Consider the following 17,268-nt stretch of genomic DNA (forward strand, 5'->3'; position numbering starts at 1 on the left):
GCGAGAAAAGGGCCAGACCCGGGGGGGGGAGGCTCGCGGTTGCCCGCACTGCCGCCCCCCCACCCCCCAGGGGGAAAAAAAAAAAAAAAACTCTTAAAAAAAAAAAAAAAAAAAAAAAAAAAAAAAAGCATGGTATCACAGTAATTGAGATGATGATCTGGTTTTCAATGGAAAGATTTAAAGAATAATCAGAACTGTCCAAAGATGAAATATGCTCTGTAAGAGGCAGTGAAGTCCTCATCAATAGGTGACCTCCTGATAGGAATTGTATGATATGAATTAACATATTGCATAGATGGTAGACCTTGATGATACTTTAGTCCTTTCAAGTAATCCTTTTATCTCATAATTCTGTCACACTTGTTTTGCATATTAGTACATGTTTCTCTGATCACAAAGTTGAAGGTTATGAAAACTTTTCTGTGTAATTCAGACAAGTGTTCCCCTGACTCGAAATTATCTGTGCATTTGCCTCAATCACGTACTTTGCTTTACCTGGAGAGTATAATATTTCTGTAGTATTTCTGTTTTCATATAGATTTATCTTCATTCATCACAGAATTCTAAATGCCAGTTGCCTACCATTCTAAGTGAATCGTACACAATTGAAACACTTAGGGCAGAAAATAGATTTCACTTCAAGATTCAGTCTAGTCATTTTAAAGTTTTATATATTTCACCACTTTTAAGTGAGTGTTTTGTCAGCCACTCACAGCTGAAACATTTTAAATATATATCAGAGGAATTATAGAAAGTATTAGGAGTTGCAGATAAACTAGTCTTCTAATTAAAGTCTGTTGGTGATTTTCAGAATGAAGCAATGACTGGTTCTCACACTCAGAACCGAGTACTCTCTCGAATCACTCTGGCATTAATGGAGGACACTGGGTAAGACAGCTGTAAGAGTAAGATATGAATTGTTTTTTAATAAACAATTTCATTTAATAAACAATTTCATTTTAATATGAAATTAGTAGTGAGATTATAGCTTAAGAAAATGCTGACATTTCATGCTGAAGCAAAATTTACTTCTTAAGTATTTGAATCTTGTACAGTTAGCTGTCTATTATTTATACCAACTCCATTCATTCATTCATTCATCCATTCAATAAAGTTTGTTTGATTTGAGACGGGTCTTACTCCTGTTGCCCAGGCTGGAGTGCAGCGGCAGTCTGGGCTCACTATATCCTGGACTTCCTGGGCTCAAGCAATCTTCCCACCTCAGCCTCCTGAGTAGCTGGGACTACAGGCATGTGCCACCATGCCTTGCTACTTTTTTTGTATTTTTATTAGAGATGGGGTTTTGTCATGTTACCCAGGTTGTTCACAAACTTCTGGGCTCAAGCATGTCTCCTGCCCTGGCCTCCCAAAGTACTGGGATTCCAGGCATGAGCCACCACGCTGGGCAGAAATACTGTTTTTAAGTGAAATCTTTTATACAACCCCTACATACCAAACAAAATTAAAGCTGCTTTAGTAGAAGCATCATCACTTCTTACTCTTTCTAAGACAGTCTGAGAGAAAATTAGAAAATGGAATCAAATTTGAAAATTAATGGTAGAGGTGCTATTAAAACTGTGAAAATTGTTGACACTACCTCACTGTTGAGGTCTAAGGATTTAAAAATATAGAGGTCATTCTTTTTTTAATTTGTTCGTTTTAAGAGACAAGATCTTCATGGTGTAATCATTGAAATAAGAAACAAAACAAACAAACAGAAAAAGAGACAAGATCTTGCTCTGTTGCCTAGGCTGAAGTGTAGTGGTGTGATCGTAGCTTACTGTAGCCTTGAACTTCTGGACTTAAGCAATCTTCTGCCTCAGCCTATCCAGTAGTTGGGACTGGAGGCACATGTCGTCATGGTGGCCAGCTAATTGTTTAAATTTTTTTTTTTTTTTTTTTTTTTAGAGACGAGTTTCTCTATGTTGCCCAGGCTGGTCTTGAATTCTTGACCTGGAGATCCTCCCGCCTCAGCATCCAGAGTAGCTAAGATTACAGTTGCAAGCCACTGTACCTGGCTTGAGGTTATTGTTGGCCCTGAGAATAGTTTCAACAAAAATGGAAGAGACTGAGAAGTCCATAGTGTTCCTGGACCAAATTGAGGGTCTACTGCTATTCCTCACGGCCCAGTAACGAGATGCAGATGAGCTGGGGAGGAAGAGAGTTTTTATTTCTGTAATTATAGGGAGAAGGCCTGGAAATTATCACCAGACCAGCTCAAAATCACAAAGTATTTCAGAACGTACATACTTTTTAAGCTATATGTCTATGTGTAAGTGTTCATTCGTCTGAAGACCTAAGTGATTAACTTCTTTTAATCTGTAACTAAGGTTGGAGTCCTGAAGACTTTCTTCTGCCTCAGTAAGCTTACTTAATATAAATGGGTCTAGGTGCTGGGATGATTACCCTTCTGTTGTCACTTGCTAAGTCATGGAGGTTTGGGGAGTTCCTTAGACTACCAATAAATCTGTGGAGGCCTGGGGAATTTCTTCACACCCTCAATAAACTTGTTTATAACAAGGGAATGTAGAGGAGAAAAAAAAGGAAACAAAACAAAACAAACTTGTTTAACGTTATTGAGTCCTGTTAAGAATTCCTTCCTTATTTTGTCATGACTTAAGGCCCAGGAAAGCCTAGGGAAAACTCTTAATGGGCTTTTGTTATATTCCAGCCTTTGTATAAGGGCACTGGCTTTTTTAGCTTTTAATATTTAATTTAACCACTCAGTCAGTGCTGAAACAGTTGCGATGGAGGCCTGCCACAACAGGCTGAGCTGCTTAAATGACAGAGGAAGATGTAGGTAAGAAAGGATGTTATTAGCTCAGCATTGTCCCTGGGGATGCAAGAGTGGGATCCAGAAAACCAGGAGAGAACTTGAATGGGAAGAAAGACACAGCTCTGTCCATTAATTCATGAAGAAAGAATGGAAATGAGAATACAAGTCATTTTGTAAGTGGAAGCTGGAAGTTGAAGAAGTTCAGATATTTTGGTTACCATATACCTGTCATTTAGGAGGCAAAGCCATCCCTGAGGGAGGAAGGCAGAAGTTAGGTATAAGTGCATACCTTGTGGACATTGTTTTTAGACAAAGCATCTACAGAAGTCATATACTTTCTTAATTTTTCTTTGACTCAAAGGAAGGAAAGTAAGGAAGAAATGTAGCATTCTGCCTAACAAAGAAATTGGGGGCAGTTTTCTACCTTTAGGAGGTAGAAAGTAGTACCCTGAAAAGTCATTAGTGTGCAGTGCGTTAAGACTTCAGTGTAGCCTAAGTTGCATCTCTCAGTAAATAATATCACCTGTCTATCCAGAACACTGGGAGTCATCCTTGGTAACTCTCTCTCCCCGTTTCTCACATCCAATCCATGACAAATCTTGCTAATCTTTAGCTCTTCAGTATTGCCAAAGTCTGTGTACTTTTTTTGATGACTACTGCCTTTATCTAGGCCACCTTTATCTTTTGACTAGATTACTGTAGTAGCTTTAGTAAGTCTATCTCTCTGCATCTAAAGTGGTCCTTTCTGTTGCCTGAAGGTCTTCACACCTTTTACACAGCATCCTTTACAAGTTTATTTTGGCACAGTGTCTCACGCAGTAAGAAGTACATCATGACCGAAGTACACACATACTTTTATAGTGATTGAGAGTATAGATACTGATAAAGGTGCCAGGACCATTCAATGGGAAAATAATAGTTTTTTAAACAAATGCTGCTGGGACAACTGGATATCCATATGCACAAAAATGAACTCCTGTGGTACATAGTGTACAAAAATCAACTCAAAATGCATCAAAAGAAAGTGCCTGTTTCTGGCTTCTAGCCAGAGGCTTCACTTCCCAGCTATATATATATTTAAAAGGATTGAAAACCTAAATTTAAGAGTTGAAACTACAAAATGCTTAGAAGGAAACACAGGTGTAAGGTTTCATGACATTGAATTAGGCAATGATTTCTTCAACATTGTACCAAAAGCCCAAGCTTACCAAAAAAAAAAAAAAAAAAAAAAAAAGGAACACTTGGACTTTACTGAATTAAAAACATTTGTGCTTTAAAGAACACCCAAGAAAGTGAAAAGAGCTGCCGAGGTGCAGTGGCATGAAAATTAAAGAACAGGCAGCGGGGAGTAATCATGCCTGTGATCCCAGCTACTCGGGAGGCTGAATTGGGAAGGCTACTTGAGCCCAGGAGTTTGGGTCCAGCCTGGACAACATAGCAAGACCCTGTCTCTTTAAAAAAAAAAAAAAAAAAGGCCGGGCGCGGTGGCTCACGCCTGTAATCCCAGCACTTTGGGAGGCCGAGGCAGGTGGATCACAAGGTCAAGAGATCGAGACCATCCTGGTCAACACGGTGAAACCCTGTCTCTACTAAAAATACAAAAAATTAGCTGGGCATGGTGGCGCGTGCCTGTAATCCCAGCTACTCAGGAGGCTGAGACAGGAGAATTGCCTGAACCCAGGAGGCGGAGGTTGCGGTGAGCCGAGATCGCGCCATTGCACTCCAGCCTGGGTAACAAGAGCGAAACTCCGTCCCAAAAAAAAAAAAAAAAAAAAAAAGAAGAAAGTGAAGGCAATTCACAGAATGGGAAAAAACATTTGCAAGTTATTTATCTGATAAGGGTCTAGTGTCCAGAATATTTATAAGAACTTTGAACTCAATAGTAAAAAGGCAATACAATTTAAAAGTGGGTGAAGGATTTGAATGGATATTTCTCTAAGGAAGATAAACAGATGACAAATAAGCATATGAAAAGATATCCAACATCATATGTCATTAGGGAATTACCAGTTAAAACAACTATGACACATCTATCAGAATGGTGAAAATCAACCAGGCACGTTGGATCACGCCTGTAATCCCAATGCTTTGGGAGGCCAAGACAGGCAGATCACCTGAGGTCAGGAGTTCAAGACCAGTCTGGCCAAATGGCAAAAGCCTGTCTCTACAAAAAATATAAAAATTAGCCAAGCTTGGTGGTGCATGCCCATGATCCCAGCTAATTGGGAGGCTGAGGCAGGAGAAAGGCTTGAACCTGGGAGGTGGAGGTTTCAATGAGCCAAGATCGTGCCACTGCCCTTCAGATTGGGCAAGAGAGTGAGACTCCCATCTCAAAAAAAAAAAAAAAAAGTAAAAATCCAGAACACTGACAACACTGAATGCTTGTGAGGATGTAGAGTAAGATACTCTCATTAATTGTTGGTGGAAGGCAGAATGGTACAACCACTTTGTAGGACAGTTTACTTACTCTTACCATACAATCCAACAATCACACTTCTTAGTATTTATCCAAATGTCCACACAAAAGCCTGTACACAGATGTGTATAGCAGCACTACTCATAATTGCCAAAACTTGGAAGCAACCAAGATGTCCTGCAGTATGTAAATGGGTAAACTGTGGGGCATCTACCAGACAATGGAATATTACTCAGCACTAAAAATAAATGAGGTATCAACCGTGAAAATACATGGAGGAACCTTAAATGCATGTTACTGAATGAAAGAAGCCAATTTGAATAGGCTCCATGCCATATGACCCCAGCTATGTGACATTCTAGAAAAGGCAAAATTATGGAAAAAATGAAAAGATCAAGCCAGTGTGGTGTTGCACACCTTGTAGTCCCAGCTACTTGGGAGGCTGAAGCAGGAGGATCACTTGAGCCCAGGAGTTTAAATCCAGCATGGACAACATAGCGAGACACCATCTCTTAAAAAAAGGCCAGGTGCAGTGGCTCACACCTTTAATCCCAGCACTGGGAGGCTGAGCCAGGAGGGTCACTTGGAGACTAGCCTGGGTAACATGATGAAACCTGGTCTCTACCAAAAATTAGGTGGGTGTGGTGGTACATGCCTATAGTCCCAGCTGCTCAGGAGGCTAAGGCAAGAGGATTGATTGAGCCCAGGAGGTCGAGGCTGCAGTGAGCCTTGATTGTGCCACTGGACCATAGCCTGGATGACAGAACGAGACCCTATCTCAAAAAAAGAAAAGAAGAATCAGTGGTCACCAGGTGTTAGTGGGAAAGGGAGGAGTGAATGGGCAGAGCACAGAGGAATTTTGGGAGACAGTGAAACTATACTGAGTGACACTGTAATGATGGATGCATGTCATTATATGTATGTTAAAACCTTTAGCAATATACAACACCAAGAGTGAACTCTAATGTAAACTATGGACTTTGGGTGATAATGATGTGTCATTGTAGGTTCACTGCTTTTACAAATGTACCACTCTGGTGAGGAATGTTGATAGTGGGGAGAGTTATGAGTGAGGGGGATGGGGTTATATGGTAACTCTGTACCTTCTGCTCAATTTTGCTATGAACTGAAACCTGCGATAAAAAATAGTCTACGAAAAAGAAAAATAAAAAAAGAAAGGAAGTCCTAATACATGCTAATGTTAAAACATGTATGAACCTTGAAAGCATTGTGTTAAATGAAGAAGCCCGACACAGAAGGCCCTATTCTGTTTCTCTGAAATGTCCAGAATCAGCAAATCCATTGAGAAAGAAAGTAGATTAATGGTTGCCATGGAGTCGGGATGGAGGTGAATACATTGTTTCTTTTTTGGATGTTGAGTATGTTCTGAAATGAGGTAGTGGTCATGGTTACACAATGTGTGAATACACTAAAAAAGCATTGAATTGTGTACATTATGAAAGTGAGTTTTATGATATGCGAATTAAATTTTTTTAGAAAAGAGTTAATATTATGGTATGTGACTTATACCTCAATTTTTTAAAAAAGCACACAGATACTGAAGCCTAAACCTTATATTCAAATCCCAGTGTTGCCACTTACTAGCTTATATCTTTGCCTCAGTTCCCTCATCTGTAAAATGGGCATCAAAGTAATATCTATCTCATAGAGTTAACTTTTTTTTTGAGATGGAGTCTTGCTCTATCTCCCAGGCTGGAGTGCAGTGGCGCCATCTTGGCTCACTGCAGCCTCTGCCTCCTGGATTCAGGCGATTCTCCTGCCTCAGCCTCCTGAGTAGCTGGGACTACATGCGTGCACCACCACGCCTGGATAATTTTTGTATTTTTAGTAAAGATGGGGTTTCCCCATGTTGGCCTCATGCAGTCCTTTATTCTATGGTTTTTTTAAAGAGAGAGAAATGTTAATCAAGATCCACTAAGTTGGTTTCACAGCTCACTGATACTACTAATAAACCCTCTGTTTCTAATTCTCCCTCTGCCCCCTCACTAACTAGTGCTCATCCTTCTGAGTTTAGTTGAAGTTGCTTCCTCAGAAAAACCTTTCCTAATTCTTCAGACTAACTTACGTTTCTCTATTAATATTAGCTAATATTCCTATTAGCACCATATATTTCTCCTTTGGAATACTCATCACACTTCAAATGTTTTGTAAAATATGTCTTCCCTAGTAGATTATGTATGATCTTCATAAGAGCAGATTCTGTGTTTATTTATTCAATACTGTAGTGTTAGCATTCAGCAAAGTGCCTACCATATGATAAATGCTTAGTAACTGTTGACTGCGAATACAGAAAAAGCTGCATAGAGATGGTTATCAAGGTCCCATGATGTGTAGTTGGAGTGCCTACCTGGTGACAAAATAACATAGTGCTGTTACTATATTCTGCACTCATCAATGTGTACCTTCACAAAGGTACATCAGCACGTCCCTTCACTCCATCTGAAGACTCCATCTACTTACTTTACACTTTATTCATAGGACTAAGGGCTTCTGAACCTGAGCACTGTTAAAATAATTGCTGATGGACAGCATTAGGGGCACCTGTCACTATCTGGGTAGTTGGCCTTGCTGTGATACCAAGCTAGCTAGTAATGTAACTCACATTGTAGTTGTAGAAGCTGCAGACAGTTTGGCATTCGAGCACTGGGAGTCCTTTAAATTCTCCCTGAGTGAGAGTTTTGTTCTTTGAAATAGGAGAAGTCTTGGAAGATGCTACATTACATATTTGTTTGATTTTGTAGTAAGGTGGTACAAGTGGAGGGGATGATTCTTACCTCCCCAACTTTTGAGCCTATGTTTTTTTCAACATTATTTTTTTTTATTGTACAGATGGGGTTTTGCCATGTTGCCCAGGCTGGTCTCAAACTCCTGAGCTAAAGCGATCCGCCCACCTTGGCCTCCCAAAGTGCTTCCCAGCAGTATTGCTTCACACAATACAGGTGTGAGCCACTGCGCCCACTCCTGAGCCTATGTTTTTATTTAATGTTTTGATAATGCTAGAGGGACAAAATATAGTACACAGGTAAGAGACTATTTTGTATAATTTTATAACTTTTGCCAACTAATCTTGTCTCTAAGAATAAATAAGAAAAACTAAAACTCATTGCCTTCGATTAACTTTGTCTGGAAACTCAATTAGTATTTTCTTTTTTCTGTTATTAGAACTTTTTTTTTTTTTTTTCTCTCTGAGACTGGGCCAGGCTGGAATGCAGTGGCATGATCCAGGACTTAGGGGATCCTCCCACTTCAGCCTCCCAGGTAGCTGAGACTACAAGTACACACCACCACACACCTGGCTAAGTTTTTGTATTTTTAGCAGAGATAGGATCTCAGCATGTTGGCCAGGCTGGTCTTGAACTCCCGACCTCAAGTGATCTACTTGCCTCGGCCTCCCAAAATACTGAGATTACAAGTGTGAGCCACTGCTCCCAGCTAGGACATTTAAAAAGTATAGGACATAATTTTGACTTGTCTATCTATGAAATTTGTTAGGTTCATAATAGAGTCACTTATATCAAACCCTAGCAAAAGGGAGCTGGGAAAGACCAGGAAGGGAGGACTCTCATGCATCATTTGCCTGATAACAGGCACTATCACAAGAAATTTTTTCAAACTTCAGTTTGCTACATGAGTCACGCAAGGAGAACTAGTCACTTATACAGGAACACTTTCTTGACACTCTCTCTCTCAAACCCAGTCCACAGCTACAAGGTCCTAGCTTTAAGTTCAACATTACAAGTCCTACCTAGCAACTGCTGACACTGGCCAATGGGAACTCTTTTCAGATGCTGCCAACACCAGTGAGCGTTCTTTGAAAACACTTGTATAACTTCCTTTTTCCCCAAACTCTCACCTTTTTCTTTGTTCTCTGGACATATCAGAGGCCACTCTGGTTTCCATGTATGTCTCAGATTTCAATTCTACTTTTGTTCCCCCCAAGACGGAGTCTTGCTCTGTTGTCTACACTGGAGTGCTGTGGTGTGATCTCGGCTGACTGCAACCTCTGCCTCCTGGGTTCAAGCAATTCTCCTGCCTCAGCCTCCCAAGTAGCTAGGATTACAGGTGCACATCACCATGCCCGGCTAATTTTTGTATTTTTTTATTTAACTGGAGACGGGGTTTCACCATGTTGGCCAGGCTGGTCTCGAACTCCTGTATCATGATCCACCCGCCTTGGCCTCCCAAAGTGCTGGGATTACAGGTGTGAGCCACTGCACCTGGTTGCAATTCTACTTCTTATATATTATTCCCAAATAAAACTGTAAACTGTTTTACCAGAAATTTGTCTGTGTATAATTTTATTTCAAGTTAACATTATTTTAATGGTGTAATGTTTACTCAGGAACAAGGCCTGTGATAGTAGAATGGCGCACATTCAAGGCCAGAAGAGTAAGAAACTAGGCCAACTGAATCAGATTAGGTAAACACTAACCAACTGGCAATTCTACTATTTCTTCCTCAATGTAATTCTCTTTTCCCCCTTTCTCTTTTTGTTTCTTTGGTCGTCATCCCCCTTATCTCTTTCTACTTTCTGCTCTGTGACTTCTGTTATCTTTGAGAATTACAATTGAGGCTAGGTTCAGTGGCTCACACCTGTAATCCCAGCACTTTGGGAGGCCAAGGCGGGTGGATCACCTCAGGTCAGGAGTTTGAGACCAGCCTGCAAACATGGTGAAACCCCGTCTCTACTAAAAAAAAAAATACACAAATTATCCAGGCGTGGTGGCGCATGCCTGTAGTCCCTGCTACTCGGGAGACTGAGGAAGGAGAATCACCTGAACCCAGGAGGCAGAGAGGGTGCAGTGAGCCAAGATCACGCCACTGCACTCCAGCCTGTGTGACAGAGTGAGACCCTGTCTCAAAATAAAATAAAACGAAAATTGCAATAGAAATGTGTTTTGTTTTGTTATATAAAAATATAAAATTATATAATACCTTCATCATAATTCTGGTTATCCAATCCCTGTGTTGCAGTCCCTATGCTGTAGGAACTTAGTGGATTACTTATGGTAACGGCCTCCAAAATCTTTTTCACTGTTAAGATTCTCAATTGCTATACTACAGTTTTTAAAAGGACAACAATAAAAATTGCTTTGTCTGAATTATTTCACAGCTGGTATAAAGCAAATTACAGCATGGCTGAGAAGTTAGACTGGGGCCGAGGAATGGGCTGTGACTTTGTCAGGAAGAGCTGTAAATTCTGGATTGATCAGCAGAGACACAAGTAAGAATGCATTTCCTCACAGTGTCATTAATTACACAGTTCATTTCTTATTTTATTCTTTATCCTATGTCTAAAATGTAAACTATTTTCAAAATGTCGTCTGAGCAGTTCAGTTTCAATGTATAGGAAACCATCTATAGATGCTTGGTAATAATATTGTAAGAAGTAGCTGCAGTATTGTTTTTAATCATACACTAAAGGAATCCACAGTGAGGGGCCCAGAGCCATGAACATTTCTGTTCAGCTTATTGTAACTCATAAATATATATATATATTTACAAACATTTTGTATACTTTGTCATTCTTACTGTCTGATATAGATGTATGTATAATCTAGATTTGATTATATATAAATGACATGGGTCTGGATCATACATATACACATACAGTTGTTCTTTGGTAACCATGGAGGGTTGCTTCCAGGACCCCTGTAAAAAAAATCCATAGATGCTTATATAAAAGTTCCTTGTAGAAATTGTAGTAGTATTTGCATATAACCTATGTACATCCTCCTGTATATTTTAAATGACCTAGAGGTCATTTAAAATATATAATACAATTTAAATGCTGTTGAAACAGTTGTTATATTGTTTAGGGAATAATGACAAGGAAAAAAGTCCCCATGTTCAGTGCAGAAGCAACCATCCTTTTTTTCCTGAAATGTTTTGTTTTGTTTTGTTTGTTGTTGTTATTGTTGAGACAGAGTCTCATTCTGTTGCCCAGGCTGGAGTGCAGTGGCACGATCTCCACTCATTGCAACCTGTACCTCCCAGGTTCAAGCGATTCTCATGCCTCAGCCTCCTGAGTAGCATGTGCCACGACTCCCGGCTAATTTTGTATTGTTAGTAGAGACGGGGTTTCACCGTGTTGGCCAGGCTGGCTCATGCCTGTAATCCCAGCACTTTGGGAGGCCAAGGTGGGTGGGTCACTTGAAGTCAGGAGTTCAAGACCAGCCTGGCCAACAGAGTGAAACCCTGTCTCTACTAAAAATGCAAAAATTAGCCAGGCATTTTGGTGGGCGCCTGTAATCCCAACTACTTGGGAGGCTGAGTAAGAGGAATACCTTGAACCCAGGAAGCAGAGGTTGCAGTGAGCTGAGATCATGCCACGGCACTCAGGCCTGGGTGACAGAGTGAGACTCTGTCTAAAAAAGAAGTTAAATAAATGAATTCATACTGTATGTGAACTTTTGAGCATGGCTTTTTTTACTCAGCATAATTTTCTGGAGATTCCTCCCGGTTGTTGTATATGTCAATAACTTGATGTTTTTTATGGCTAGTTAATATTCCACAATGTGGAATACCACAGTTCGTTTAAACATTCACACTTTGAAGGACATCTGGATTGTTTCCACTTTTGGGGTATTGTGAATGAAGTTGCTGTGAACATTTATGTACAGGTTTGTGTGTGAACATATATCTTTATTTCTCCAGAAAAAAATGCCAGGAATGTAATTGCTGGCTCATTAAGTAATTGCAGATTTAGTTTTATAAGAAACTGCCTGGCCGGGCGAGGTGGCTCATGCCTGTAATCCCAGCACTTTGGGAGGCCGAGGCGGGTGGATCACCTGAGGTAAGACCAACCTGAAACCCTGTCTCTACTAAAAATACATAAATTAGTTGGGCATAGTGGCTGGTGCCTGTAATCCCAGCCACTTGGGAGGCTAAGGCAGGAGAATCACTTGAACCTGGGAGGTGGAGGTTGCAGTGAGCCAAGATTGTACCACTACACTCCAGCCTGGGTGACAGAGCGAGACTCTGTCTCAGAAAACAAACAGACAAACAAAAAACTGTCAAACTTTAAAATTCCTACCAGTGATGTATAAGTGATACAGTTTCTCCACATCTTTGCCAGCATTTGGCATTGTCACAATTTTTTGTTTAATTGATTCTGATAGGAGCATAGTGATATTTTATTTGAGTTTTAATTTGCATTTCCCTAATTGCTAATGATGTTAAACCTCTTTTCATGTGCTTACTCGATAATTATTTGTCCTCTTTGGCAAACTGTCTCATCTTTTAAGCCAGTTTTCTGATTGGATTGTTTTTTGCTGTTGAGTTTTGAGAGTTCTTTATGTATTCTGAGTATTAGTCCTTTGTCAGACATGTGGTTTGCAAATACTTTCTTCTAGTTCATAGCATATCTTTTTATCCTTTTAAAAGAGGCTTTCCTAGGGCAAGTGTTTTTAGTTTTGACAAAGTCCAGATTATCAGTTTGTCCTCTTGTTATGTCTTTGATGTCAAGTCTAAGAAGTCTTTGCCAAGCTCTATATCTTCAAAATTTTCATATTTTTTTCAAAAGTTTTACAGTTTTACACTTTACATTTAAGTCTATGATTCATTTGAGTTAATTTTTGTATAAGGTGGGAGACTTAGATCAAGGTTTATTTTTTTGTGTACATGTGGGCAACTGCTGTGGCACTATTTGTTGGAAAGGCTTTCTTTCATTGAATTGTTTTTGTACCTTTGGCAAAAAAAATCAGTTGGGTATATTTGTGGCAGATCTGTTTCTGGGTTTTCTGTTCTGTTCCATTGATCCATGTGTCTATGCCTCCATCAATAACACATAGTTGTTAATTACTATAATTATATAACTTGTGAAATTAGGTAGATTGATTCTTTCCACTTTATTTTAAGATTGTTTTGGCTGTTTCGGTTCCTTTGCATTTCCATATACATTTTATAATAATCTTGTAGCTGCTAAAAAATTTGTGGGGATTTTGCTAGGAGTTGCATTAAACCTGTATGTCAATTTGAGGAGAATTGACATTTTACTGTGTTGAGTTTTCCAATCCATAAACATGGGAGAAAACATTGTTTTATTATTATTATTTTGGAGATGGAATCTCGCTCTGTCACCCAGGCTGGAGTGTAGTGGCATAATCTCGGCGCACTCAACTTCTGCCTCCTGCATTCAAGCAGTTCTCCTGCCTCAGCCTCTCAAGTAACTGGAACTACAGGTGCATGCCGCCATGCCCAGCTAATTTTTTGTAGAGACAGAGTTTCACTGTGTTGCCTAGACTGGTCTCGAACTCCTGAGCTCAGGCAATCCTCCCGCTTCGGCCTCCCAAAGTGCTAGGATTATAGGCATGAGCCACTGTGCCTGGCCTCAGTCTTTCAGTATTAAATATAATGCTAGCTGCAGATTTTTAAAATATATGTTCTTTATCAAGTTGAGAAAGTACCCCTCTATTCCGATGTTTCTGAGAGCTTAAATCATGAATGGATATTGTCTTCTGTTAAACGCTTTTTCTACATAAGTTGATATGCATAATCGTGATTTTTTTTAGCCTTTTAATATGGTGGATTACGTTGAATGATTTTCAAATATTAAATCACCCTTGCATTCCTGGAATAAACCCCCACTTGGTCATGGAGTATAATTATTTCTATATGTTGCTGAATTCTATGTACTATTATTTTGTTGTAGATTTGTGTTTCTGTATTTGTGATAAACATAGATTTTTCTCTTTTTTCCCCAATTATTTTGCCTTTAGTTAATAGGTCTGGCTGTCAGAATAATTGTATTTTGTCAGTTAAACTTCATCTTTTTCAAATCTGGCACATTTTGAAAAACAGATACATCCTTCCAGTAAGAGAGATTTTAAAAGTAATAATAATAAAAACAAATTTATAAAATACATAATAATTATTACTAAATAAGTAAATAATGGGCTCCCCTGTCATACTTCATATTGGCTTGATTTAAATTATTATTCATGGGCAGGCATGGTGGCTTACACTTGTAATCCTAGCATTTTGAGCGGCTAAGGCAGGCTGATCGCATGAGTCCAGGCGTTCAAGACCAGCCTGGACAACATGGCAAAAGCTCGCCTCTCCAAAAAATACAAAAACAAGGTAGGCATGGTGGCACATACCTGTAGTCCCAGCTACTCAGGAGGCTGAAGCAGGAGTATCAGTTGAGCCCAGAAGGTCAAGTCTGCAGTGAGCTATGATCACTCCACTGCACTCCATCCTGGACAACAGAGTAAGACCCAATCTCTAAATAAATAAATAAACAATGTATGTAATAATCTGAAGCAATAAATCCCAGTATATAATGAGGTGTTTAGCTTGATTTTTATTTTGATTTAGTTCAAAATATTTTTCTTTTCTTTTTTTATTCAAAACTCATGTCACTTCAAGTTCAAAATATTTTTAACTTTCTCTTGAGATTTCTTCTTTAACCACTATATTATTTAAAAGTGTTTTGTTTAATTTCCATGTATTTTGAGATTTTCTAGCTATCTTTCTGTTAACAGTTTCTAGTTTAATTCGTTATTGGAAGAGAGCAGAACATTGTATGATTTCTCTTTTACATTTCTTTTTTTTTTTTTTTTTTTTTGAGACGGAGTTTCGCTCTTGTTACCCAGACTGGAGTGCAATGGCACGATCTCGGCTCACCGCAACCTCCGCCTCCTGGGTTCAGGCAATTCTCCTGCCTCAGCCTCCTGAGTAGCTGGGATTACAGGCACGCGCCACCATGCCCAGCTAATTTTTTGTATTTTTAGTAGAGACGGGGTTTCACCATGTTGACCAGGATGGTCTCGATCTCTTGACCTCGTGATCCACCCGCCTCGGCCTCCCAAAGTGCTGGGATTACAGGCTTGAGCCACCGCGCCCGGCCCACATTTCTTAAGATGTGTTTCATGGCCCAGAATGTGGTCTCTCTTGGTGGCTGTACCACGTAAGCTTGAAGAAAAGAAAATGTCCGCTGTTTTTCGTTAAAGTCGTCTGTGGAGTCAGTTATATCCAGTTTGTTAATGGTGGATTGGGTTCAATCATGTTCTTACTGATTTCCACCTGCTGCATCTGTCTATTTCTGAGAAATGGATATTAAAGTCTGTGGTGATAATAGTGGATTCATCTCTTTCACCTTGCAGTTCTATCTATTTTGGGCTTACATATTTTGACACTTTAGGTGCACACACGTTTAGGATTGTTATATTTTCATAGAGTAGGGATTCCTTTATCATTTTGTAATTTGCCTCTTTATCTCTGATCATTTTCTGTGAAAAGAAAAAAAAGTATGAACCTGGAAACCATCATTCTCAGCAAACTGACAGAAGACCAGAAGATCAAACACCGCATGTTCTCACTCATAGGCGGGTGTTAAACAATGAGAACACATGGACACAGGGAGGGGAGCACTACACACTGGGGTCAGTTGGGGGGAAATAGGGGAGGGACGGTGGGGGGTGGGAAGCTGGGGAGAGATAGCAAGGGGAGAAATGCCAGATGTAGGTGATGGGGAGGAAGGCAGCAAATCACACTGCCACGTGTGTTCCTATGCAACAATTTTGCATGTTCTTCACATGTACCCCAAAACCTAAAATGCAATAAAATAAATAAATGGGAAAAAAATAAAAAAAATAAAAATAAAAATAAAAAAAAAAGAAAAGAAAAAAAGTTTTCTTTTTTGTACCATCTTTCTCTAGTTTTTGTATCAGTAATACTAGCTTTATAAAATTAACTAGGAAATGTTTCCTCCTCTTCCATTTTCTAGAAGAGATTGTATAAAATTGCTGTTAATTCTTCTCTAAGCGTTTGGTAGAAGTCTCAAGTGAAACATCTAGGCCTGGAGATTTCTCTTTTGGAAGTGTTAAAATTGTGAATTATTATAAATTAAACTTCTTTAATAGTTGCAGGTCTATTCATATTATCTATTTCATAGTGCATGAATTGTGGTAACATGTTTTTTGAGGAATTGGTCCATTTTGTCTAAGTTATCAAATTTATATGTATAGGCTTTTTTGTAGTATTCCCTCATTCTTTTGACATCTGAAGGGTCTTTTTTAATTTTTGTGGTTACATACTAGGTGTATATATTTATGTGATAAACGAGATGTTTTGATATAGGCCTACAATGTGAAATGATCACATCATGGAGGATGGGACATCTATCCTATGGTGTCTGTTGTGATATCACTTTTCAGTCCTTATATTGGTAATTTTGCATCTGTTCTTTGTCTTTTTCTAGAGGTTTGCCAATTTCACTGATCTTAAAGACCAGCTTTTTGTATCATTGATGTCTTTTATTGTTTTTCTGGCTTTCAAATTCATTGATTTCTGCTCTCTGTTATATCCTTCCTACTGCTTGTGTTTTGGTTTATTTATTTATTTACTTATTTTAATTATTATTGTTATTTTTTGAGATGGAGTCTCACTCTTGCCTAGGCTGGAGTGCGGTGGCACAATCTTGGCTCACTGCAGCCTCCACCTTCCTGGGTTCAAACAATCCTCCTGCCTCAGCCTCCCAAGTACCTGGGATTGCAGGTTCACGCCACCATGCCCAGCTAGTTTTTGTATTTTTTTGTAGGAGTTTCACCACATTGGCCACGCTGGTCTTGAATTCCTGACCTCAAGTGATCTGCACGCCTTGGCCTCCCAAAGTGCTGGGATTACAGGTGTGAGCCACCATGCTCGACCTTTTTTTAAAGATAAGGTCTCTATGGCCAGGCTGCGGTATAGTGGGCACGATCGTGAGGCTCACTGCAGCCTTGACCTCCTGGTCTTTCTCCTCAGCCTTCCAAGTAGCTGGGAGTACAGCCATACACCACCACTACACCCAGATAAATTTTTGTATTTTTGTAGAGACAGGTTTTCACTATATTGCTCAGGCTAGTCTTGAACTCCTGGGCTCTAGTAATCTGCCCACCTCAGCCTCCCAAAGTACTTGGATTACAGATGTGAGCCACTGTGCCTGGCCTGTTTTTCTCTTCTTAATCTGATTTTTGAGATTATTGATTTATTTCCTGTTTCTCATGTAGCTATGTGGTGCTATAAATTTTCCTCTCAGCATTTCTTTAGCTTTGTCTCACAAATTTCAATG

The 17,268-nt window shown here is 39.5% G+C and overlaps 1 protein-coding gene across 1 annotated transcript in view; it reads left to right on the forward strand.

Annotated features, from left to right (window-relative positions):
- The window catches only part of LMLN (leishmanolysin like peptidase), a 55,705-nt gene extending 44,546 nt beyond the window's left edge, over positions 1–11,159 (forward strand). Inside the window, exons 11-12 of the mRNA XM_032264274.1 lie at positions 812–888; positions 10,327–11,159. Of these exons, the coding sequence (XP_032120165.1) occupies positions 812–888; positions 10,327–10,441 (192 nt within the window). The 3' untranslated portion in view covers positions 10,442–11,159. The remainder of the gene's footprint in view (positions 1–811; positions 889–10,326) is intronic.
- The last annotated feature ends 6,109 nt before the right edge of the window (positions 11,160–17,268 follow it).

This window comes from Sapajus apella, unplaced genomic scaffold (assembly GCF_009761245.1).
Source record: "Sapajus apella isolate SASKATOON/1434 unplaced genomic scaffold, GSC_monkey_1.0 scaffold143, whole genome shotgun sequence".
Taxonomy (NCBI): Eukaryota; Metazoa; Chordata; class Mammalia; order Primates; family Cebidae; genus Sapajus; species Sapajus apella.